Genomic DNA, 23,921 nt, shown 5'->3' with positions numbered 1-23,921 from the left:
CCATAAAGCTATTAGGCTCTCTTTCTTCCTTCTGCATGCATGAAATTACATTTTAAAGCTACGTGTGATCTTTCAGAGCCTCCGAAGGGGTCAGGCACTAGGCACATCTGGCACGCCGATATTTTCATTCAGGAACATGAAGTCATCCTCCAAGCTGCATTCCTGAGTCAGTAACGTGTAATTTTCCACATGTCACTTAACCGACTTGCACATTGAACAGAGATTAATATTAATTCAGTAGAAGCTTGCGCATATTTAACAGAATTGAGAGCTCTGCTAATTGTGCTTTAATTAAACTAGAAGGGGAATAATGTTTGATAGAGAGGGTCAGCGTTACTTGACTAAACACACTCCCCACAGGCGGCCACGCTATGCCATAAATCAGTTCACCAGCAGGGTGAATTAGGTATTGTGGGATCCTGAGGGGCATAAATTCAACGGTAAAGTCACCATTTGCTAAAATTGCCACTCTCTGCCCCTGCTGTCCGGAGGGGACACCAACACCCAGCAGCCTGGGGAGCCATCAGTGTGCCCGCAGGGTGCCAGCTGGCTTACCCCAGATATGAGCAGCTCATCCCAGTCCCTTGTAGCTCCCTGGGGAGAAGCTGGGACGTGTCCCAGGGCACACGGTGGTACCCTGTGCCACCCCACCTGGTGGTAGCCCTCCAGAGGGGCCACAGGTCAGGAAGGAGTGTGCAGAGTGCCTTGGGGACTGCGTGTGATACAGTACACACCACGATTGCTCTGGCTCTTGCAATCAAAACATTTGCTATTGCAGGTAGGGAGAAACAGGATTCCTGCATGATGAGCACGGGGAGGCACCCGCTGCTAATCCCTCTGACATAAAGGCCTTCCTGCCACCAGGAGCAGATCTGAGGCCTCCATACGTCCCTGCTACAAACACTTTAACTCCAAAATAACTCCCCCTGGGAAGAAGGCGGTCCTGCTCAGGACATAGCCACGTCCTACTGATGCTGCTGGCACTGAGGGTGCTGGTTTCACGCTGGCTGTGGGCAGGTTCAGGGCTGGTCATCATCACCCTGGCTGCTGGCAGCAGGTTTCTGCCTCTCCGTGCTGCGAGGTGGTCTGTCGCCCTGTGAAGGCAGGTGAAGGACGAACTCAGAAACCCCAGAATGGGCTTTCTGCAGCCGAAAGCGAAGGGCAATAACTGAGATTAAATAAAATAATAATAATAATAAAATCACATATTCCTGGGGGGGAAGGGGCCTTCTTTAATACACTGCAATACCGCCTGTTTCTGTAGGAACATCTGAAGATAAACAGCACAGTGCTTTCTGGTGCCAGGTAAACAGCTCTCACATGCCATGGCTACAGTCTCTAAGGAGCTTCTGTTTATTAGGAAACGTCCTTGCCTTGGCTTCAGCTGCAAACCCTCGCTGTGAATCCGGCAGGCAGAGGCTCACAATGACAGTGAAGAGCCTGTATGAAGTTACCAGAGGGATACTTATTACCTTTGGGACTATAAGTGTTTTTTTTTTAATGGAATTTTTGCTTTTTTTCCTGTTTTTTCTTATAAGCCTCTGTTTGTTGGACAGAGTGTTTGCCTCGCCAGTCCCATCTGGAAAGGAGCTTTGGTAGGCAGAACAAAAGCTTTATCAAAGATGTCAGTGATGCTACAGAGACTTAAAAAAATCAACTATGTCTGAATTATTTATTTCTTAGCTCCTGCAAACTGTTTTTAAAGAGAGAAGTGCACAGAATTACCTGAAACTAAAGCGAGAGGCTCCTGGAGGCTCTTGTTAAGATGTAAAGCTGCAGCAAATATCGGCGTATTGATTATTACCATGGCCTGGTGATGTTCAGTTTCCATTTACAGAAGCAGTCTGAACTTCCTTATTCTGACCCAAATTCAGATTGTTAAGACTGTCTAAATGTAAATCAACATCTCCAGGGCTATGCTGGTATAACTGAGATCGCTGTTTAGCTCTTTGCTTTGGTTCATTCCCCAAACTTTGGCGTTTCCCAAGTTGTTCTGAGCAACACGACAAGACAAGCACAAGGCTTACGGAGCAGAAGCTGAGGTAGCCACAGGGCTGTGAAATCCTCCAAGCTGCCTCCTCGTGGGAGCCCTCTGCAAGGTGCCCAAACGGATCAGGTTTTTGTGATGAGGTCCTGGGGCCCCCATGTCAGTGGGTGAAGCTGGCTCAAAAAGGGGGGTCAAAAGTGATTTAGCCACAGGGTTTTATAGTCATTTATTCCTGCCACACAGCTGGTAAACCACGTACCAGTTTGTTATTTTCTTTTTAACCCAAAAGAAGAAAGCAAAGGCAGTGCTTTCATAGCACTTTCCCTTCTGACATCCCTGATGTGCTCGTATCAAGGATTTGACTACAGCACTTTACGGCCTGCCTACCCTTCCATCAACCTTGGGATGTTTATTTGGCTTCAGACATCGCTGTCTGCAGCATGCTAACAAGAACTGCAGGTCTTTTAGCGCTGCTATTTGTTTACTGAAGACATCAAAGCCTTTTCTTTCCACAAGCAAAAGCCTTCTTTGAGCCGGCGCAATCTGCAAACAGCCACGCAGCACCAAGGTGTGCTTTGTGCAGAGCAAAATAAAACCACGGAGCACTGGAGATATTTCCCCATCTGAGGCTCTAAATTTAGCTCTGCTTCGTTTCTCATTCCTCAGCTCCTCAGCCTGTTTCCTCCTCACCAAGAGCCCTGCAGTCTCAGCAAATCTCCCCACTGCCAGCCTCACGTTGGGCAGCAGAACACAGCTGTGAGCGCGGTCCGTGGCAGATAGCAGCTAATCTAAAACAAATATTTTGTAACATCTATGAGCAAATTCATTTCCCTGTTTCACTTTGCCAGTCAGGATGCTGTGCCACGCTAATAGAAGGCAATTTGTTGCATCAGGTTGTGCTGAGCACAGCAAGCAGCACACCTCCAGCTCCCTGCTCGGACACAGGCTGCAGAAGTGACAGATGTTGGCAGCAAATCAAATAAAATCTGCTGAAAATAATGCCTTAAGAAATACCAGGGCATGCATTTTATGGCTTTCCTAGATGTGCTGAGGCTATTTTAAGGGCAAATGAACTCCCACTCCTTTGTGTGGTTAGGATTACTCCTTGTATGGAGCACCAGGCACTGCAAACATCGCCTCTTGTGTACCGCTGGTATTTGCACTCATACTCCAAGCACTGACTAGCCCCAGATGGGTATCCACCACCAGAGCCTCATGGCAGCTTCCAGAGAGCATTAAGCATTGGCAGCGAGCCACAGGAACCATATTCATGGAGAACAACCTGGAATTTCCCCCTGGAGAAGGACCTGCCAGAGGGTGCCACCAGCCCAGCTCCCTCAGCAGCTATTCCACCAGGCAGACTCCGGCTCGCAGAAGATGAGGGCACCAGGAAAGGAGGCCAGGAGGACTGATGAGGAAGGTTTTCAGCCCACGAGGAAGCTACTCAACACAAGCTGTGCTGGCGGAAGGTTGCAGAGCAGGCAAACGCCCAAGGCTTTCCAGGAATCAGGAACGGCAGCGTGCAGTGTCAGAGATGGTCGGTGATGCAGATCTACGTGGACAAAGTCTATTTAATGAGAAACACTGATCTGCATCTGCTGGGGAGGGAGGTTACTTTGCAATCACCTGGCTGTGGCTGTCAGTACATGTGGTCGCAGCAGAGCAAACACCTTGCACAGCCTGCTCCTCGTGGCAGCTTCGGGCAGGCTTGAGACCTGCTGCACAATGCGTGGAGGAGAGCAGAGACAGAGCAGAAAGGTGGCAAGAATATTGATTTCCAACAGCTCTTAACCCTGAAAGCACCAGGAGAAGATGCAAGGGGCAAACACCACACAATCTGCACTAGCTTTAAGCCCAGCGAGCAGTGCTGGTACAACAGGGTGCAGCTGAAGAGGAACACAGCTGTTGAGACCACCTCGCTTGACCTCGGGTGCTGCCAAGCTTGGGTTTGACATCTGGCTTGGCAGGGCTGGGCTCACAGCCTCCCAGGGGTGAGGGAGGCAAGGAGCAGCTGTTCTCCAGGCCTGAGGTCCTCTTGGGTTGGGATCAGGGACACGGCTCCCTCGGTGACACTGCCAGGCTGTGCCTCCAGTCCCAGCACTCAGGTGACCCCTGCAGAGCGCTTTTAAAGTCCTGCCTTAAGAAATCAAACAAAATGGCAGAGCCGTAAAAAAATAAAATAAAATAGTTTCAGGCACATCCAAGTTTGGGATTGAGAGTAAAATTTCTTGCCAGAGAATTTAAAACAAACTGGAAACTGATCATCTACTCATTTAAATGATGTGCCTGGAGCTAAACCAGCAAGGCTGAATAATCTCTGTGTTGCTTTCATCCTTCTTCAATTTTTTCTTTGTTCCATCAGCCACATGTGCGTTAAGTGTAAATTGAAGGGCTCTTAGCTGGAAAAGCAGATTGTGAAAAGGGCTTGGCCCTTGTCTTATAATTCAGCTTCAGTATTACAATTACTCTTAATAGCACTCTTATTTTGTTGTATTATTTATTCTGGCTAGAACCCTCTAGGATCCCTTGAAGGCTTTTTTTTTTTTTCCTGGTGAATTTAGCCAACATCCACTCATGAATCCAGATGTTTCTGCTTTTATCCACGGGAATTTTATGGTATGGATATGCCAAGATTATAACTTTAGGCTCAGCCTCAAGACAAGTATTCTTCAAATTCCCTAAATCATAAATGGAAAGTGCCATGAAAAAAAACCTGGGCCCTGATGCATTTAGAGTGCCAGCATGGAACTCAAACCACAGGACAACGTTGCTCAAGGTCCTGGATCCGCGCTGATACTCTGCGGCATCGCCCCAGAACTTCCAGCCCCGAGCGTGCCGTTCTCCCTGTCCTCGTACCCGGGCTCTTGCTTTTAGCACATCTTCACTTCTTTCCATTCACCCTCCTGAAATTAGGAGCTAGGATACATGTGGGTCCAAGATGCTTCCACTGGAAAAAAGATTACTCCCTGGAAGCCAGAGCGACTGCTGGTGTATTTAAATGAATGAAAGGCTGCCTGCTTGTGTCAGCCCACCCTAAGAAACGCAGATCCTCGCCCCAGTCAAAACTGGTTCTGAAAGAAGGGCAGGGAAGAAACATGCCCTGCCCCAACGGAGACCTGGTAAGCAACCAAGTCTCTGCCTTTGACAGCACTTTGGGTGATTAACTGAACCCAAATACATTCCTCCTGCAGAGTGTTGACAGCAGCGTGAAGCAAACCTTAAAATAATGCCGATAACATTCCTTGCTGCGCTGCATTGCATAGGGTTTCTTCAGGCACTCCCGTCTGTGGTGTCCAGGCTCCTTCCCTGCTCCATGTTTTTTTTGGGGGGGGTGAGAGCCCTGACCGCAGGCACAGTGGTGGTGTCAGTGCCAGCATGGCGGCTCGGCTCCCCAAGGTAGCTCAGGAGCACAGGAATTGCAAACAGAGCTGCACAAAACACTTCTCGTTGGCTTTTTGGCAGCAAATAGCAAACCTCACCTGCCTGTGGCCATGCTGTACACAGAAGCACGTCGCAGTATGCCTGTGACCACAAAATGATGAATTTTAGGTTCTTCTCCAAGGAAGCTCCCAACTGGTCTTGAACGCACACGGCCATGGCCCTGGTCCTGCCGCTGCTGTGCCTGCACCAAACACTGAGCAAGCCAAGGGAGCTTTCTGTCCCGCTGGTTGGAGGGGTGGTGAGCAGGGGGTGATGCAGAAGGAACACCTCCAGGGGCACCAGGGAGACGCCAGATGGAAGAAGAGAGCTCCCCTCCCAGGAGCAACCAGTCGGTGCTTGCTCTAAGAACATTACTTCTGTACCTGCACAGCCGCGGGATCAAAGGAAATTCAAATTATTCCTAAAAGCTCTTCTAAGGCTTCCCCAGCACGGAAAAGCCTCTCGGCTGGCACAGAGGATGGAGCTGGCTCCACAGCAAACCCCTCCAGGGCAGGGACGCGCCAGGACAAGAAGGAGCCACGAGAGGCAGGGTGCCGAGGGCTCAGCACCCGGCCAAGCTCCCTGTGCGGAGCGGTGGCACGGCTGCACCGAGCCTTGCAGGGAGGTTGTGAGCAGCCGAGCAGCAAAGCTTTTCCACCTCCTAACTCCATACGTGACCTCAGCCATGCCCAAACCCTGCTGGGCAGAGCTGCTCAGGTAGGTGGGAAGTTCAGCACGAGGTGCCAACAGCGGGTGCTCCACATCCAGGAGGTGGCAAGGACCCAGTGCTCACCGATGGGTGATGCTCCAACATCAGTCCCTGCGTGTAACCACACATTTCCCCCCTCCACACACTGTTCTTGCCGGTATCCTCATCCTTTTAGCTGACAGAGAGCAGATGTGGAGATGCCTGGTACTTTTATGCTGCTATTCTATATGGTGTCACATGCAGGAGGCAGCAAGGGAACGGCAGAGTTAACGTAGGAAATCCATTCAAAGGGAAATGTACTTTTCCTGCTAATATTTTGGATCAAATGTGCTGTGCAGGGCTTCCAGAGGGTGCACATTAAATATCCCAGCAGCACAGTAGTTCTGCCAGTTTCTATCACATTTTCTGTTTTATAATGAGGAGCTTTATTAGTAGTCAAGCATGCAGCTTAAACTTTAAAGGCCACCCACTGTACTTATGTTATATGACAACTAAGTATACCTGTTCCAATTTATTCTCCTAATATTTTAGTAAAATGTTGTCTCACTGGCTTTACCCTCCCTGTAAAAATCCACATTTTTCATTAATAAGTTCATGACTTTCAAGCTACTAAGTTTTCCTTACCATCACATCAATTTTTGGACACAAAAGAAAGGAATATAAAAAAATATAAAACCCAGATTTTTTTTTTTCCAAGCTGGAAATGAAGAAATACAAATATATTAAGCTCTACTTGAGAAGTTTCAGTGTCTTTTTTTTTTTTTTTTTTTAATTCTCTCAGCAGGTCACAAAGCGATAAAGTGCTTTTGTCTCCATTTCAGTGGGAGGCCACAGTTTTGCCTTGGGCACACGAAGCACCATGGGCTCCTCAGTGCAATTTGCTGTTGCCATCCCATCTCTTCTCCCTGGCCCGTGCTGATACTACTTGCTTGCTGGAATCACTGGGACCAACCACCTGGGCAGTCCTGGTCCCATTCCCCTACATGTCCTTCCCAAACCTCTGCAAAGACCCAGCACAGTCAGAGCAGTACCACCTGGCCCTGCAGGTCCTGGACTTGTGCTCAAGTCTGGCTTTATTCTGCGCTGCTTCTGCTGTTGAGATCAAGCTCACGATGAGACTGCTCCAACTGGGACACTTAAATGTGAGCTGTGATGGGAAAGGGGGATTGATTGTTCCCATAAAGCTGTAACAGCCAGGAGGGTGACGAAGATGTACAAGGACAAATCCTGAATGCATTTGTACCACATTTGCACTTCAACACCTGCCCTGAAACTATGTGTACCAGTCCAGGTTTAAATAGGTTTATGAAATAGCAATCTGTCCTATTTTACCCCTTACATCCCAGCATCATTCCAAATAAAGGGACACGACTGTAGCACACCTAGCTAGGACTTCTGATTTTAAGGGCTGATCAAAGCTTCATGGAAGCAAGTTTGCTTTTGACATTAAGGGAATCAGACCCTGAAGATTTGCCTTTCTGCTCTTCCTACGAGCTGAGAGCACAGCACTGGCGTTAACACACAGAGCAGACAGAGCCAGCACCTATGTGGCAGACGAGGTGCCCAAGCCTGTCACTGCTCAGCACACATCAAGCCGCAGGCAGCAGCATCCTGACAGCCACGGTGGGAGGATAGGAGGTGACAGGAGGAACAGAACCAGGAGGGACAGGAGTTTGGGTGACCCTGAGGAGAGCCAGGACCCACCACCACACTCCTGCCATGAGGCAGCATCAATCTCCTCTGCCCCACGCAGCTGGAGGACTCGCTGCCGGTTCAGACCTTGACAAGTGCTTCTCTGCTAAGGAAGATCTCACCTTTCACACCTCCAGTCCCTTTTTTTTTTTTTCCCCTTTAACCTTTGTTGGGAGCCAGTCTCGAGTCCACTAAAATACCGGTGTTTCCATGCCAACAGCCCAGAAGTGGGCTCCTCTGGGGCACTCGAAGAGGCTGCTGTCAGAATACAGCCAGCGCTTCTTCCCGCTCCAGCTTCATGCCCCACAGCCTCTTCCCATCCGTGCCACAAACCATGGGGCACAGCTGTGTTGTCTGTAGGTGCCAACCTTAACATTGAGAGGTGCTGCTGGCACCCGTCGAGCAGTCAGTGCCACAGCAATGCCCAAGCCAGGCACACAGCAGCCGGGACACCAGTCTGTGGGCAGCAGAGAGGCCGGAGTGTCTGTCTGAAGGACTGGACAGCTGCTGGATTTTGTAATGCCCTCAGATTTATTAATAATATTCATAATTTTCATGCCCTCCCTGGTATTTTACAGAGAGCATGAAGCGATCCTTTGTTATTAACACAGGCACTGCTTTGCTCCCAATCCACAGCATTTCTCCGCCCGCCCTCCCCACATTTCCACCACCCCTGCACCCCGCTGGCAAAGCCCTGCGACTGCTGAACTCTCTGGTCCCAGCCTGGCAAAACCCTAAAGCCTTGGCCTCACCCAGCCCAGGAGCACCCTCAGCACCCCTCCTGGAGCAGGATATTTGCCATATTGGCCCTTTGCAGGCCAGGCCCAGCACGGCTGGTACCTTGCCCCGAGACTGCCTCCAGCCGAGTGCCCCATTGATCCGCCGCTCTTGAGGCCCTTCCAAAACCCCATCCCTCCCCTGCAGCACTTTTGTCTGCCCTCAGACAGAAGATTTATGAGGGTTACCCACAGATGTGGCTGCAGAAGCAGTCCAAAAGGGTTTGTTGCAGTGCCACAGGCAGCGCTCCTCCAGGCCTGGTCCTCGCTAAGTCGCTCCAAGCGGGACACCACCGCAGAGCGAGCTCCAAAGCGAGACCTGGGGAGGCAGCGTGGATGTCTGCCAACCTGACAATGGGGTTTCATTTAACGAGCACGGATTTAAGTGTGGAAATCAAATATGAAACAGTCGTAGCCAGCATTGTCTGCATTCTTGGAGTGGCACTGAACGAGCAGTGAGAAAAGAAGCGAGACGCTGGCCCAGACATGCTCCAGCTGTCTGAGCCTACCTCTGCCCTCCTCCACTGAATGCAGCCATTCAGCTTGTTTTCATTTCATTATTGGATGTTATTTTTGCAACCTGGGAAAAGAATAGAAAAAGGAAAAAGGTCCTTAAAACGCTTTGGGGGTTATTTTTTAAGAACTAGCCCCTTTCTTTCCTTTTTATCAGAGCTAAATAGCACCGACTTCACGAAATCCGTGAGGCCAGTGGCATTATCAGCTCTGCACTTGTTTCTCAAACACGGCCCTTTATCTCAGGGGCAGCAGCATTTGCGTTGCTGGGGTTATTCACGTCAGTTGTGCTCACTTAGAGCTGAGCAACGTGCAATTAAATAGCCATATAAAACACCCACTGTACAACCAACAGCTGCCCACAGGTAACCTGAAATTTCACGCACACGCCTGCCAAATGTTGCGGCTCTACCCCCGTAAATCCCCCTCTGCACGTGGGAGCAGAGCAGGCCCTTTCCCATCGCTGTGGCTGGGTGAACGGCAGGCACTCCTTCCCCAGCATGGCTCAAGTCAAGATTTTAATGACTTGGTTAAAAGCCTGACACTGCAGATCGCTGCTAGCGGGAGTGCTGCTCCACCAACCCCCGGGGCAGATGTTTCCCCCCTTCTCTTCCCTCCCCTGCCTTTCTCAGTAGCAGAGCCTACTCATTTTTAGTGTTCAGGAATTCACATCCAAGATCCGGTAATTTACTTTCCTCCTTTACATCATCCTTTACAGGTAGATGCCAGCATGTACCTCCTGTGCCCCCCAGCTGGGGACACTGCACCCTACAAAAAGCCAAACCCCTGCCAAAGGAAGGGCAGGATTATATCCCTCCCCCAGAGCAGGGTGGGAGTTCTGTCAGTTTGTGCTGAACTTCCCTAAAAAAATAAATAAGATAGTGCTGATACTGCTTCAGCACAGCAGCAAGTTCTCACTGGTCCTTCACGTCCCTTCCTGAAAAGGGAGAACATCGTGCTTTAACACCTCACCCATCTTTCTTCTGGGGACAACATCACAAGTGCCAAACCAGAACCTGGTTTAGGTCTTGCACATTTGTGGATTATTACTGGCAAGAGGAGGTCAGATGTGCTTTAATATGAATTCTCTCCCCAAGCATCACGTTGTGACAACATTCAGAACAGGGCTGTCATTTGAAATTTGGATCCTTTAAGCTCCAGCATGATCGAGGTGCACATACAATAACCACTCACTACACCCAGACCATTGCTTCCCAGCGAGCGATGTTGCTCTACGTATTTGACTAGACAAGTTCATACCCTGCTTTCACCTTACCCCAGCCCATCCAACAAGGGAAGAGCCCCTCCTGCACCAGCCAGACCCGAGCAGGACCCTCACCCCAGGACCTGCAGATCCCACGTGCACCGAGCCAGCCTGCCAGGCAAGCTGGAGCCCTGAGTGCTTTCAAGTGGGTTGGGAGATCAGAGAGGAATTTGGGAATTTTTCTGGAAGTTATGAATGCCATTTTATGGCATTCAAATTAGGTCATTTCCTCTTTCATCCTGGCTTTCACCTTTTTGTAATTTAAAAAATTTTGTTTAATGAAAATCTGTCCCCCTATTAGAATTGAATTTCCGTTCATTAAGGATAAGAGGATGATTTCAAGCGGTGAGTTTCATAAGTTCTTCCAAAGCCAGAAACCTTAAGGATATGCTCAACACCAAGCCTACTAGCAATCCCATTTACCTTAATAGGAGTGCTTATCTCTAAGCATGTGCATAAGTGGTTTGCTGGCAAAAGCTAGTGCTTATTCCCTTCCAGATGACCCTATTTAATATTTACCAGTATTAATCTGCTCAATAACTATAAACACCAGAAAAAAGCATTGAATTAGCTTGACAAAGAGCTTTTCCAAATAAGACTTTGGCTTCTCCAGGAGGGTCAAACTGTTCCATGCCTGAGCAGCCTGAAAGGGACCGGGGCTGACCCAAAGCCACAGGAACCAGTGAAAGGGTGCTGCCTGCTTCTACCAGCCCGGGGATGGGATCCTGCATGAACAAACACCTTTCTGGTTTTGGCACAGCGACTAGTAGGGATAACAAGGGCTGTATGCTGACATTAAGAGAGTTTGTTTTATTTATTGACATCCTGTTAACCTCCAGCCTCCAGTGCACTTAAAGGAAGCCGTTAATTTAATGGTTGCATCAGAAAGATATGACAAAACATGTACTGCTGAGCAGCGGGGGAAATCTCCAGGCCTAACATCAGCCTTACCACCTGCACAAGGCAGCGGCTGCAGGGAGCTCTGCACAGAGCATGAGGTTAAAGAATTCACCCTTGAAAAGGAAAGTTTGCAAATCGAATTGGTAACACAGACCCTAGAAACAGCCTCTGGTAGAGGCCTCCACTGCAAAAGCTGTCCTCCAGCAGCAAAGCACCTCTAGGTCCCTGTTCCCTTCCAGGGGGATTGATGCAGTATGGCTGGATTAATCCGCTCCCACTGCTTGGGGTTCAAGCTGCACACAGGGCTGTGAAGTGTTCTCAGCAGCCCTCGAGAACCAGGAAAGGTTATTCTGCTATGAAGCCCGGGCACAAGCTGATCTCACAGCAAGGCCATTTGAGTATAGGTGGTGTCTACTTCACCGAGACAAACTTCTATCCTGCATATAAGCCAAGGGAAAAGGAAAGCAATGGGAAGACTGAATTCAGCAGCTCATTTAGGCAGTAAACTGTAGAAAGATAAAGGCTGTAATTCAACACAGTATCTCAGCACATACCTGGCAGACACAAGGATGACAACAGCACTTGTCAGGCTGAGTTCAGTAACTACTTACTTACTACTTCAGTAACTACTGTGCTCATGGCAATCAGGATTCCCTACAAGTTGGATGGGGCGTGAATTACAGCCATGTTGTAAACCTGTGTTTCATTCCTGGACTGTTTTCCCCTCAGCTCCAGTCATCAGCCCACGTGTTGAAGTACCGCTGAACTTAACCATAGGAGCCAGATCTCAAGATAATACACTTAAAACCGTAGATGAAAAGCTTCAAGAGTTTTGAAGTGATGAAGCCATAAGTCTTTCCATTCCCTGCTCAGTCATATTTATACCCCAGAAGGTATTGCCACTTATAAAAGCAAAGCAGGAAGATTTTATTACCTGCATGTCTGTGGCTCAGGCCAGCACTCACACTCAGGTTTAGTCCCTGCTCCCTGACCCACACCTGATGTTTCTACAAACCTGGGCACTGACCTTGCAGGCACAAGGCTGGGCTTGTGTCAAAGTTCTTTAGGATACTCCTGCAACTCCCAGCAGTGCTACAAACACAGTCTGATTGTTGGTTGGGCTCAGCCCTGCCTCTCCTATAAAACAGCCCAGCACCTGCAGCCAGCCAGCATCCCCAGGTCTCCTGAGCAGCTGCTGCTGTCCTTTCCCTGAGCCTACTCCCTCACTCTTCGGCCCGTGGCTCAGGGTCAGCATCATCCCTCATTCCCTTATCCCACTGCTCATTTTCCATCCACTAGCTCCTACCAAGAAATGGAAAGTTCCTTACAGCTTCAGCCAACCCAACCTCCTGAAGTCTTTCTGCCCAGAGAGACAATAACCATGGCCCAAGCCAAGATACTATCTCTTCCAGACGAGGGAAGTCTGGCAACCCTGATAGCTAATGGCCTACGTAAGCCCGTTACAATTTCACTTTTCATAATTCAACTAGTTTCTGAACTGCATGGAAATGCTATATGGTATTTATGGAAAGTTCAGTGTTACTCAATGTTACTACATTTTTGGAAGCAGCAGTGCTGTTTTTAGTGGTGTTGGTTAACCACAGTCTTGAACTATCACATCCACTTGATAAAGCACGGACACACTTGTGGAGATTTCTACCCAAGTAGACTGGAAAAAATTGTGAGCCACTCCAGAAAATGAAGTCACTTCTGCACACAGGTTCCTCCCCTCACCTGGCTGCACTCAGCACAGGCATCCAGATGCACACAGACAGAATTAAAGCCTGATCCTGTAATCATTAGGCAAAATTACAGCAGGTGATGGTCTGCCCACCTGAATCAGGTGAATGCCTGACAGCAGGTTCCAGGACAGGAGCATGCCAATTACCTTTTTAATCTCTTGGTTTTCTAGTCAGCAGCTCCGTGTGGGCAGCAAGCACATAAAAGGTATTTTTGCTGCAAGTGTTATAGTTTCTATTTCAGTTCAGCAGACTTCCTTATTGAACCGTCATTGCTTACAAATGAGTTTTCCAATTAATACGGCAGCAGATCTAATGAAGGTGCTGTGTGAGATTGCACTACAGCACCTCCAGGAGACCAGGCTGCCACCCTTTTCCAGCTCTTCAGAAACCACGAGGCCACTTTACCAGGACAAATCAGGATCTAAGCTGAACCACCAAGGCACAGGTTACTTTCCTTGTTTAAAATAATGCCCACAGCACTAGATGCGTCATTCTAGACAATAAAATCCTGTTCATTGAGTTAGGAGCAGCAGCACCCCAGCTTTCTACGGGTCACCTTTACATCTCTGGGCTGTTTGCTTCAGGCTCACTGTTCTCTGGAGGCACCTCCTCACCACCAGCTCTGCCCCGCTGCCGGCAGCAGCCAGGAAAGCAGAGGGAGCAGCTGCCAGCTCCTGCTGCAGCCATGGCCAAGGAGACCCAGCAGCAGACTAGAACTGCCCTCTGGCTGTCACGGCGGAGCAGGATGGGCTTAGCAGGACAAGGCTTTGTGAGGAGGGCTGGGTCCGACTGCGGTGGCACGTGTTCAGTGCACAGGACTGATCCAAGAGCTCCTCACCCAGATGGAGCATGGATCTTTATACAGGAGAAATGCTTAGGATGCTGCAACTACCAAACATGGTGCCTACAGATTTTATAGAAGACTTGGAAACATGGGCTCAAACTGGCAGTTAGGTGGCATATTTAAGCATATGAAGCACAGCTTGCTTCTCAGTGCAAAGGCAGGCTGTGCAAGCTCACATTGCCCTTTATGAACACACTGCAGTGCCAGGGACATGTACATTTCACCTACACTCCACTGCCTGCCTCAACCATTTGGCTTTGAGCAACTCCTGACACTCCTACCCAAGTTCAAGCTTTTAAGTCTGTCTCACTTTAGGAAACACTGGGCATTAAACCTTCCCTGCAGGTACTAATAACCAAGAAGAAAGCATCATTGAAGTCCCCTTGGCCATTCCCTCCCCAGGCCACCTGGGGAAGATTTATCACTGACACACTCCTTCCTGCTTTAACATCCCACTGCACCAGCAGGCCGGTCAGCAGCTGGGATCAGTTCACCTCCTCATCTTCTGCCTTCGGGGCAGTTAGGGCGAAGGCAAACCACATGAAAGGAGACTGTGTCTGCCTGCTTTTGCAGCTACACAAAAATCGCCATCTGATATGATCAAAATGCATTTTACCGGCCCTGATAGTTAATGGAAACTAATCCAGGAACAAATAAGCAAGTGGGACACTGTGGAAGACTACAGAAAAGTACAGAAAGATTTTACTGGCAAAGATCAAAGGAAAGGCACTAGTTAATAGCCACGTTTTCTTGAAACAAGCCCTTCCTTTGAAGGCAACAGCTGATGAATAGGAACCTGATGAAGCTGATCCTCACCAAGTGCCTTTGAAACAAGGTGTATGCACCCTGAAAGAAGTAATTTTCACACTGGCAGTATCACACATCCTCTGACAATTCTTTTAGTTACAGTAACTTGTGTGGATGGCCTGCAAGGAGAAAAAACATGCACCTGCTCCATAGATTAAACAACCCAACTGCAAAACTGGAAGAACATTTATTTCCTTGCCAGTTACAAGTAACATCCCAGTCCCACTGGGATCTCTTGCTTTGACTTGAGCTAACGCTCTGTGGATTTATGGAAGCTCTGCAACGCCCACATGGCTACTGGGTGCTTACCCTGCCTCCCAGGGGCCGTTCCCAACCTCACCACTGAGGTTTGGTTACTGGAGCTGCCACGCAGGGAGGAAGCCTGCAGCTCTCACAATGCCCAGGGCCCCAGACATTGAGCTAGGCAAAAGAAAGCAGCGAGAACAAAGGAGGAAAAGTGGGCCGGGGAAGGAAAAGTTTGAAACCTTGGGTCCCTCCAAGGCCTGAGGACATGGACTGGAGCTTCAGGGTAGTACTGGCTAGAAGGTAAAGCCAAGAAACTGAGAAGCACCCCTCAGGTCCTAGTACAGGGAGAGCAGCTGCTAAATGCTGTTGGTACAGGAGGGAGGAAAGGCCATTTTGGAGCACAAGTGCCTCTAGCCTTATCCAAAACCTCACCTAATGATTGCCTTCACCACAAAAGTGGTTCAAGGTGAGATTCTTCCACCCTTGAGGTGGCATTGTTCTTATCACAGGATGTCTCATAACAAGCAGGAGTAAGCTGTAAGTAAAATTAAGTCCAACATGGAAGGACTACCTCAAGGCCTGGCTCAGATGGCTTAAATAGATCTTCCCAGGATTGCTTCAAAATGGGAGTGGGCCTGCAGAAGCTTTTCCACAGTGACAACACCAGCTATTGCCTTGCTGTTAGCCTCCCACATCTGGGCTGCAGCTCTGCCCTGGGGAACCCACCCAATGTGTGCTGCTTTCCTTTGCACAGCCCAGACTGACCAAATAAACCCTCAGGAATCCCCTTCATACCCAAAATGAAGGGACCCACCTCAAAGATGACCAAGGATCCCGGACACCTGGCCTCATGGATTTCCAGAGGAACTCCCCTTAGACTGGGAGGTCTGCACTTGCTAAACTTCACTTACCTTCAGTAGACACCCCAGCTGCCTTTTGCAGCCAGATACTGTTACACAGAGCGATTTCTTCAATGCAGAGCTGTTTTTCTGCCACAGCCTTCTGAGTAGGTAGCACTGGAACAGAAATGCTCCACTCTGAGAAAATCCTCAGGGAAAATAAGCCACCAAACAAGGGTGGAGGGTAGCAGAGTTTATTTACCTCACCGGTAACTACTAGTTATAGTAATAACATCAGACTACCTCACTGGTCAGGTTTTACAGTAAAATTCCCAACACAACAGCATGATGGAATGGCAAAAACATCCAGAGAGCTGAAGGATGTGCAGGGACAGGCAGCTGGATAAAGCATTGGGTTGTCCTCCAATGGCTTCCTGACAAGGCTGCTGGCCTGGAGACTAAAGGGACCCAAGTCACATCGACAGCTGTGTCATGCATGGCACAAGTATTCCCACTGACCCCCTGCAGCCTGCCCAGCCGATCCCTGGGTGAGGTGATTCAGCTCCCAGCCTAACCCAGCACCTTCGTGGGGCTCCCTCCCTGCCCACACCGCTGCACAGAGGTACCAGACATGTGGACAGTGGACCAGCTCCAAGACAAACTTGGCTAGCACAAGGAGTGTAATGAACTAGACAAACAATAGGTACCCAAACACATTTTCCTACCCTCATGGGATTAAAATTGCTCCCCCACGTCTAGTCCTCTGCTCTGAAGCTTATTCCTCTCTGTTGATAGATGTCTGCAGAACAGAGCGCTGCTGTGAGAGCATTCCTCCCTCACCTACCTGCTTTCTCTTGAAGACACCACATTCCCCCAAATCCTGCGCAGAACCCTATTTCATTTTACAGTCAGCTTCCAAACCCCACTGGCAGTGAGCTCGTGGTGCTGCCTGGCATACACAGACCTCAGGCAGCCTCCAGCACTTTGTCTCTGGGTATTCTCCAGGCAGATCACCAAGGTTTAGTGATGCTTCTTGTTACTCCCATGCCAGGTGCAAATAGTTTTCTTCCATTTACATCTCAGGGAATGGCAAAGACAAGAAAAGAGCCCCAGACCCCAAAGGGAATTTGAGCTTTACACAGCCACCCCTGCCACTGACCTCTGCCAGGTGGGAGTTTCCAAATTATCACAGCTTGTTTCCCAGGAGGAGGCCCATAGCAAAGCACCTACCCTGCAGTTGGTTTTATTTTACAGCATGCCATTGTCACTTCCCCCCAGGTGGAAGCTTATTTTTACTGGGAGCACATTAAATCTCATTGTTACTGCACAGCTTTCCCTTCCTCTCCTCTATAAGAGCAGGAAGTAGATTTAGCACAGCCTAACAGCCAGGTGATAAATATTATGGACTGGGTGCAGTCAGCTATAGAGGACTAGAAAAGCTTCAGATAAACCTCCAGTGTCAAACATCTGCACCCAATGAGGGCCATTGAGCAATACAGGCTTGGGAAAAAGTGGGTAAAAGAAGTTAAATTTTATTAATCTATACATACAAAGACTCCAAAAGAGTCAACTTCTTGTATCTATCTAAAAGCAGACATACAGAAATTAAAGGAATACCTTACAAAATACCAGCAATGAAATGGCTGTGTGGATACACCAAGCTCATATCATTAAGCAAGTGCTGTGAAGCTACCAGTAAAACCATTCCCTCATTTAACTCTCAAGATGGAGAGGTCTTTCCAATTTTCAGAAACCTTGGTCTCTTGGGGACAGTCAGATACAATAACTCAGAATTAACACTGACATTTCTGAATTATGCTAGGCTCCAATTGACAGCAGTGATAAAGAACCACAGATGACATTTATCTATGTTGTTTCTGTTGTCTAGTCATAGTTTTAGGGGAGGCAACATTCAGATTTCAAGAGATGCCAGACAATTCAGAGGTTTCTGTAACTGGACTCTGGGGTAATATTTATAGTACACCTGGGAGCAGCCTAAACACGAATTTCAGCTTCAAACTGCATTCCCATTCTTCCTGCCCACCTCAGCGCTCTCCAGATCATAGCTAAACCATCAGTTTAGATAAAAAAACTCAGAGAAAGTCCTTTCTTCATTTCCCCCCCAGGAACATCAAACACCAGAGCTGACTTTGTTCCATTGTCTCACCACCAAACCTTCCCTGGGTGATTCAGTCTGATGACAAATGGGTGACAGGGCAGCTGGCATGGTGCTGGCTACACCAAGAGCACACTGCCAGCAGCTGAGCCAACAGCACAGCTCACTGAATCCAAGGCAGAAGTTTCATTTCCCCCTCTGAATCTACAAAACCACACCTGGTTTGAGATACGGGGCACAACTTGTGACTGCTCTCTGCTGCACAATCCCTGCTCGCTCCAGCTCTTTGCCTAAGTACACTGAAACTTAAGAAATTAGTGAAATTAGCAGTGCTGAAAGAAATTCAAGATCCTGGCTGAATAACTGAGATACCTAGATTCCTTTGACAATTAAAAAGCCTCAGCACAGAGCAAGCACCAGGAGCTGCTAGCTGAGTGTTCAGCTTCTCTGCTCCCACTCTGGGCAGATAAGGAAGCTGAACTACTGAGGGCCATGGTATCATGCAGACCCTTAGCAATTATACTGGTGCTCACATCAGAAATTCAGCTCAGCTCACAGCAATCGGTATTATGACTGCAGAACATCTGAAAGCTGCAGCAATATACTTATCAGAGCTTCAGACAGTAATAAGCTCATTCCAGTCTGTGGCCTCACTCACACCATACCATGATGGGTCCTTCACCACTCACAGCTCTGATTTAATGGGATCTGTCCCCACCCAGAGCAGAGCAGCTCCAGCACAGAGGAGCTCAGCACCTGGCAAGCTGGGCCCGACCACCACCCTGTGGAAGTCTCATCCAGGCTGTGAAATTGAGGCACACAAAGGTGCTTGCCTGCACAGCAGTCTCTGGACACAGTTAAAGTGCGAGCTGTGTTTTGCTGGAGATTACCGTGTTGTTACTGGTTCCCTTGATACCATCAGCTCCAAAGTGTAGATACAGCCAGGGGAATGCTTAAAGAATCCAGATGCACTCCTCAGCCTTAATGTGTTTTCCTTTCCCCCAAATATTGCTATACATTTTCTGCAGTGACAGCCGTGACTCAGATACTTCACTAGAGAAGAGGAGGATCAGTTTCTTTGGTGCATGCTTATGTGTTTCAGCTGAATACCTAAGAACACAAATAGAGCACTCTGCCTTTGAGTCTAATATATCATTTTATGGAAATTACAGAACATGCTACACAGTGGCCTCCTTTCATCAAGATGTAGGCTTCTTAATGTCATAGCAAGGAATATGAAATGGAACAATCTGCATCTTGCCCTGTTAAAGGACTTTACCAAAGACCATAAAACAATTTTCTGAGATGTGACTGGCCTGGTTCAGATCTCTTCCTCAGTACACCTCTCCTTTAAGGACCAGAAATGAGCTTCCACATGAACAAGAGGAGGTTTAGGAAAAATAAACAGACTGGGAGGCATTTATATGAAAAGCACTTAAATAATCTAATCTCTGTAGCTAATTTAAGAACTCCTAGGGAAAGGAAAAGTAGAGATAAGGAATCTTAATGAGGTCAGGCCAAAAATCAACACATGATCAGCAATCAAATGCTTCCTGACTGCCTGTTCATTATATGTGATGAGTCTGACAGTTTCTCAAGAGGAGAGACCATTACAAAAAATAGTAAAACATTCCACTAAAAACCCACTGAGCCAGCATTAAAGTCTTAGTAAATAGTAAAAGCCTAGTAAAGCATTGCTAGTCACTGCTAAAGCATTGCTAAGCAACCCTTTATCCTCCTTAGGACTGGATTAGCTTCATCACAGCAATAACTAACAGTCCTTCATCCTCACTTGCAGTGCTGAGTTTGAAGTGCTATGTAATTTTCTTTGAAATGCCAGTGAGAGCTGCCACTCCAATTCCCAGCCCCTGCTGAGGCAGGGAGAGGCTGTGCTGAGGGAAGCTTGTCTGTAGCCACCAGCAGTCAGAAGCCAGGCTACAGCACATCAACTAATTTACCTTAAAAGGCTTGCAATATTTATTCACCCTCGCACTTTAATTCTCTGTGATGGATAATCAGCAGCTGGTATCCCTCTCTAGTACCAGTCTAGAGACACCAAGCATTGCTCTTGCCCGAAGCTCGACTAGCTGCAGTCGGAATTTCTGCTAAAGCACTATTTAACTGCAGAAAAGCCTGAAACCAGGGAACTCCTGGGTGTAGACCTCACTGGACTATTACTGAGGCAGCAGTTTGCTGCTAGGCATTGCCACCATCTTCCACCTCTAATCAGTATTCCAGTTATATTTGTACCACCTTCGCAGGCCCTCTAAAGTGCTCTTTCCCTGCATGTTAGTGATAAATCACCTACCAGGGTGTAAAACCAGGCTGATGGTGAGCCAGCCTAGTCTAACCTACAAGCAAGCTCCAAAGACAAGAGGTAAGGGAGTCAACCAACATCAACCCAATCTGAAACCCAGAGTGATGACAGGTTATTTGGAGACCAGTGCCAATAACTTGATGTTTCAAAAAAAAAAAACGTGGAGCCTAAGAGAAGCAAGTTAGGAGACTCTTGTGCCTTCTCCCCTGTGGGAAGAGGTGTTTGGGAAGCAGCATCCAGGGATCTGTTTACTTCCCAGGCTATAGCAGAAAGTGGTAAACTCCCAACCACTTCCCCAACATTTCTTTTATCTCTACCTGAATTTCATTTTTATATCAGCATAGATAGTGAGAACAGCACTCCCCTGCCTACACACAGCTTTAACAAAGGTGCACCCATTGTCATCTTCAGTCTGACAGATGTGGACTGTCACCAGCTGGACTTACAGTGCAGATTTAATGAACACCTAGGATTTACTCACATAGCTATCTACTTTAGTTGATAAGACAAATAAGCTAGTAATTTGCTGTAATCAAGAATTATTCACTCCAAAAGTTACTGCCTGTGCCTACATAAGGTAGTTGCTAACAATAGTTTTTGTAATAGAAGAAAATCAGTTAAGATAGGACTCTTGTTACTTTCAAGTGCAAACAGGGGAACAGCTACAAAAATACGTAGTCTGCTATTATGCCTGTATCAGAATGAGCATTTTACAGCAGAGAAGAGGTAACATGCAAGTCAGAGCCCCTTATTTGTTATCTCTGGTTTATGAAGAACTCAAAAAAACCACAATACCCATTCTCAGGTTCTGAGACAAACAAGGTCAGCTCTGCTACTCACACAGGTGAATAGATGCTCTTCCAGAAGCAGAAGGGCTAGCACCAACCTGGCAGTCTGAGGAACTCCTCCTTGATCCAAGCAATTCATCCTCCAACTCCTGAGGAAAAGGCACCATTTGCTTTCCTGAAAGACAGTACCCAAACAACCTGAGTAGGTTTCATCACATGCTGGCACAGAGCAAACATGGTACCAGCTGCTCTGTAGAGGAAAGAATCAAGGGCAAGCCCAGCACAGACACTGCCTCCATCCCACAGAGCCTGGGCACAGCAGGCAGAGCCACCACCAGCCCCAGACAAGCAGACCCTGGGCCACCCCTCTCAGGAACAGAAGGGAGCAAGGCCACACATACAAGGGGCCCTCCAGAATAGATCCAACTCCAGCACAAGCCCAAGGAGGCAGCAGCAAGGCTGAAGACCAACAGCCCAGGAGCTCAAACAGAAATGGGGATCCTGGGCTGAGCTTAAATAGGGCCCAGAGACCATGGGCAGGGCATTGTGAGGCCTCAGGTGAGGTTGCTCAGGGCCATTAAGTGCAGGCAGAGCCCTGATGCATGCACCTGCTGAAGATGTTCACTTTATATAGGGTGTATGAAGCTGTACTGGTCTATTCCTGTGTGAGACCAGAAGCAGACATTGCTCACACAGCAGACCCTCTCCCCAAAGCGCCCTGTGATGAAGCTGGTGGCTCACAGCCTGCTGCCGGCTTAGGCCTCACCCAGGCTGATGAAAGCACTGGGCTGGCAGCATGCTACGGTCACGTTTAAGCTAATTTTTGTCGGAGCTCCCGAATTTCCCAGGTTAATGTCACCTCAGCAAAGGCACATCACTCCTTTTAAAAACCGAGTCCCCTTCACTTGGTTTGACTTCTTCGCACACCAGCACCCCTAGGGCAGAACTCAGAGAGACAAAAATGCCTAGCCTTAAGCAGTTGGATTTGAATAAGCGTACAACAAATTTATTTTCCCTAAGATCCATCATGTAGAGGCAGTGTTGCCCACCCTTCCTTCCACATCTTCCCTGTCTGGGGCCGACTCTTCTTCCTTATCTCCGGCGAGCGGTCCTGACATTCTCCAGACACACACATGAGGTCACGCAGAGACTTTCTGGCCAAGTACACTGCTTATCCACGCCGCTTACCCGCACAGAAGGCTGGGGACATCTCCCCAGATCTGAGCTGGAGGGACAACTTTATCTCTGCAGGAGTCCCACAGACACAATACGGCTGTTTGCCCCAGGCCGTGCCTCTGCCTCACAAGGCCCTCACAGTTTTCAAGGGAACAGATTACGGGGCCGTGCCAAAACTGGCAGCTTCCTGGAGAATTTGCTGTAGGGAACTTTAAACAGGTTGAAGGTAAAGAGGACATCCAGTAACCCATGGGTTGTGGAGTAATGGAGAAAAAAAACAGGAGGAAGAGAGGACTGGGAAAAAACGAGTGCTAAAGAAATGGTTTCTTCCGCAAAGCCAGGCCAGAGCTTTGTGAAAATAGCCCTGGTTGCTAATTAAACTGCTCCTACTCTTTATGTTCCCTTTCCTCAAACTTACTTCTCTCTGGTATAAAGACAATGAAGAACTTTCATTTTTGACTAAAGCTGATGTGCCAAATTGTGAGCTCAGTTAAACTGGTGGAAACGCACACAAAACATTCCCTTAGGGGAATGGGAATCGAGGGGTTCGGAAAGGAGCCCCGGTCGCACAAGTGGAGTTTCATTATTTGGTATGTGAGTTCATTATAAGTGGGCTCAATTATATTTCATCAGCGAGGACATAATAGCCTTTTCATTCAATGTATCTAGTTGAGTTGAATGCTAAGCACATCTGATGCAGCTTTTGGAAAAAAAACAAAACACGAACAGTAGCCATGTGAAAAAACAAACAAAATGACTAAGGCATCTCGGTGCCTCAGCAAGCTCTCTTTTCTCACGGAGCCATCGGATAAAGAAGTGAATGAAGTACAGTAGCTTAACATGCACTGCATGAGGGGGTGTGGTGCCACATTCGCTGATTTACTAACTCGTTTTGTTTGAGGGGCACTTGAAAGGCTTTGACATTTACAGCTCTGTAGTCAAATGTGAAAGGAAAGAATAGATTCTGTATCTCCGAGCTCCCAGCTGCTGGTAAATGTCTACTGAAAGCGCCAGCAAGCCCCATGAGATCAGGAGGCACTGTTAGCCGCAGAGCTTTCCAGGTTTGTCTGCGAACGCTATTAGAGCAAATACGCCAACAGTCAGGAGGGTTAAAAATGTAAATGTACCTCTCGGAGAGATGTGAAGCCTCTCAATGGAGAGCTGCAATGCCTTTACCACGTTTGCTATTCAAACACCGTGCGAGCTGGATTCAGACGGCAGCCTAGAGCCTGTGGTCAGCAGCCATGCATCAGTTCCTGAGCACACACTGGGTAACCTAAGATACTGAAGTCAAAAGGGTTTAGGATGTTTTCCTGGGCTTTAATTGCAAGAACAGTTTTGTTTCTGTGTGAGTCACACACTATACAAATGTTTGCTCTACTGTAGGTCTCCTACTTCACAAGGGCCTCACAGTTTTCAAGGATATAACACACACAAACAGCACCAGGAGCGCAACGAGCAATCTGCTGAAGTTTCCAGTTCTGCAGTAAACCATGCTGTTCTCCCCGACACAAATGTTACATCTGATTTGTCAAGCCTGAAAGCCTTTTGTCTTGCAAGTCAGTCAAGGGAACCCGCTTTTGACAGCGTGGGTGTTTCCAAGCTCTGTAGTTCAGGGTGAGCGGTGTTGGTGTCGGAGCCTTGGGCCCAGCAGCATTTTTTGACTGCCGTGCAGTGCAGCTTTTGTTTGCCTGCTGCTTGCTGACAGGCAACACTGGAAGTCCACAGCTGTCTGTACGTGCAGTTATCCTGCCCGTCCTTCCCACCTGTTTGGAGGACTCTGCC

General features: G+C 48.2%; 1 protein-coding gene and 1 long non-coding RNA gene across 2 annotated transcripts; one reads left to right on the top strand and one right to left on the bottom strand.

Annotated features, from left to right (window-relative positions):
• The first annotated feature begins 1,117 nt into the window (after nt 1-1,117).
• TMEM212 (transmembrane protein 212) lies at nt 1,118-7,342 on the top strand. The gene is given in 3 exon segments (XM_084529277.1): nt 1,118-1,494; nt 1,497-1,661; nt 6,938-7,342. Coding segments are annotated over 3 exon segments (708 nt in total). The 5' UTR covers nt 1,118-1,320; the 3' UTR covers nt 7,307-7,342.
• Nucleotides 7,343-15,977: 8,635 nt separating this feature from the next.
• On the bottom strand, nt 15,978-21,503 carry LOC311441635. Its single transcript, XR_014696103.1, has 4 exons — nt 21,362-21,503; nt 21,059-21,135; nt 16,465-16,538; nt 15,978-16,197 (listed from the first exon to the last, which is right to left on the bottom strand). It is a non-coding gene; the product is annotated as an uncharacterized lncRNA (long non-coding RNA).
• Between the last annotated feature and the right edge of the window lie 2,418 nt (nt 21,504-23,921).

This window comes from Aythya ferina (assembly GCF_964211825.1).
Source record: "Aythya ferina genome assembly, chromosome: 9".
In the NCBI taxonomy this organism is placed as follows: domain Eukaryota; kingdom Metazoa; phylum Chordata; class Aves; order Anseriformes; family Anatidae; genus Aythya; species Aythya ferina.
This window is presented reverse-complemented; position numbering and strand designations above follow the sequence as displayed.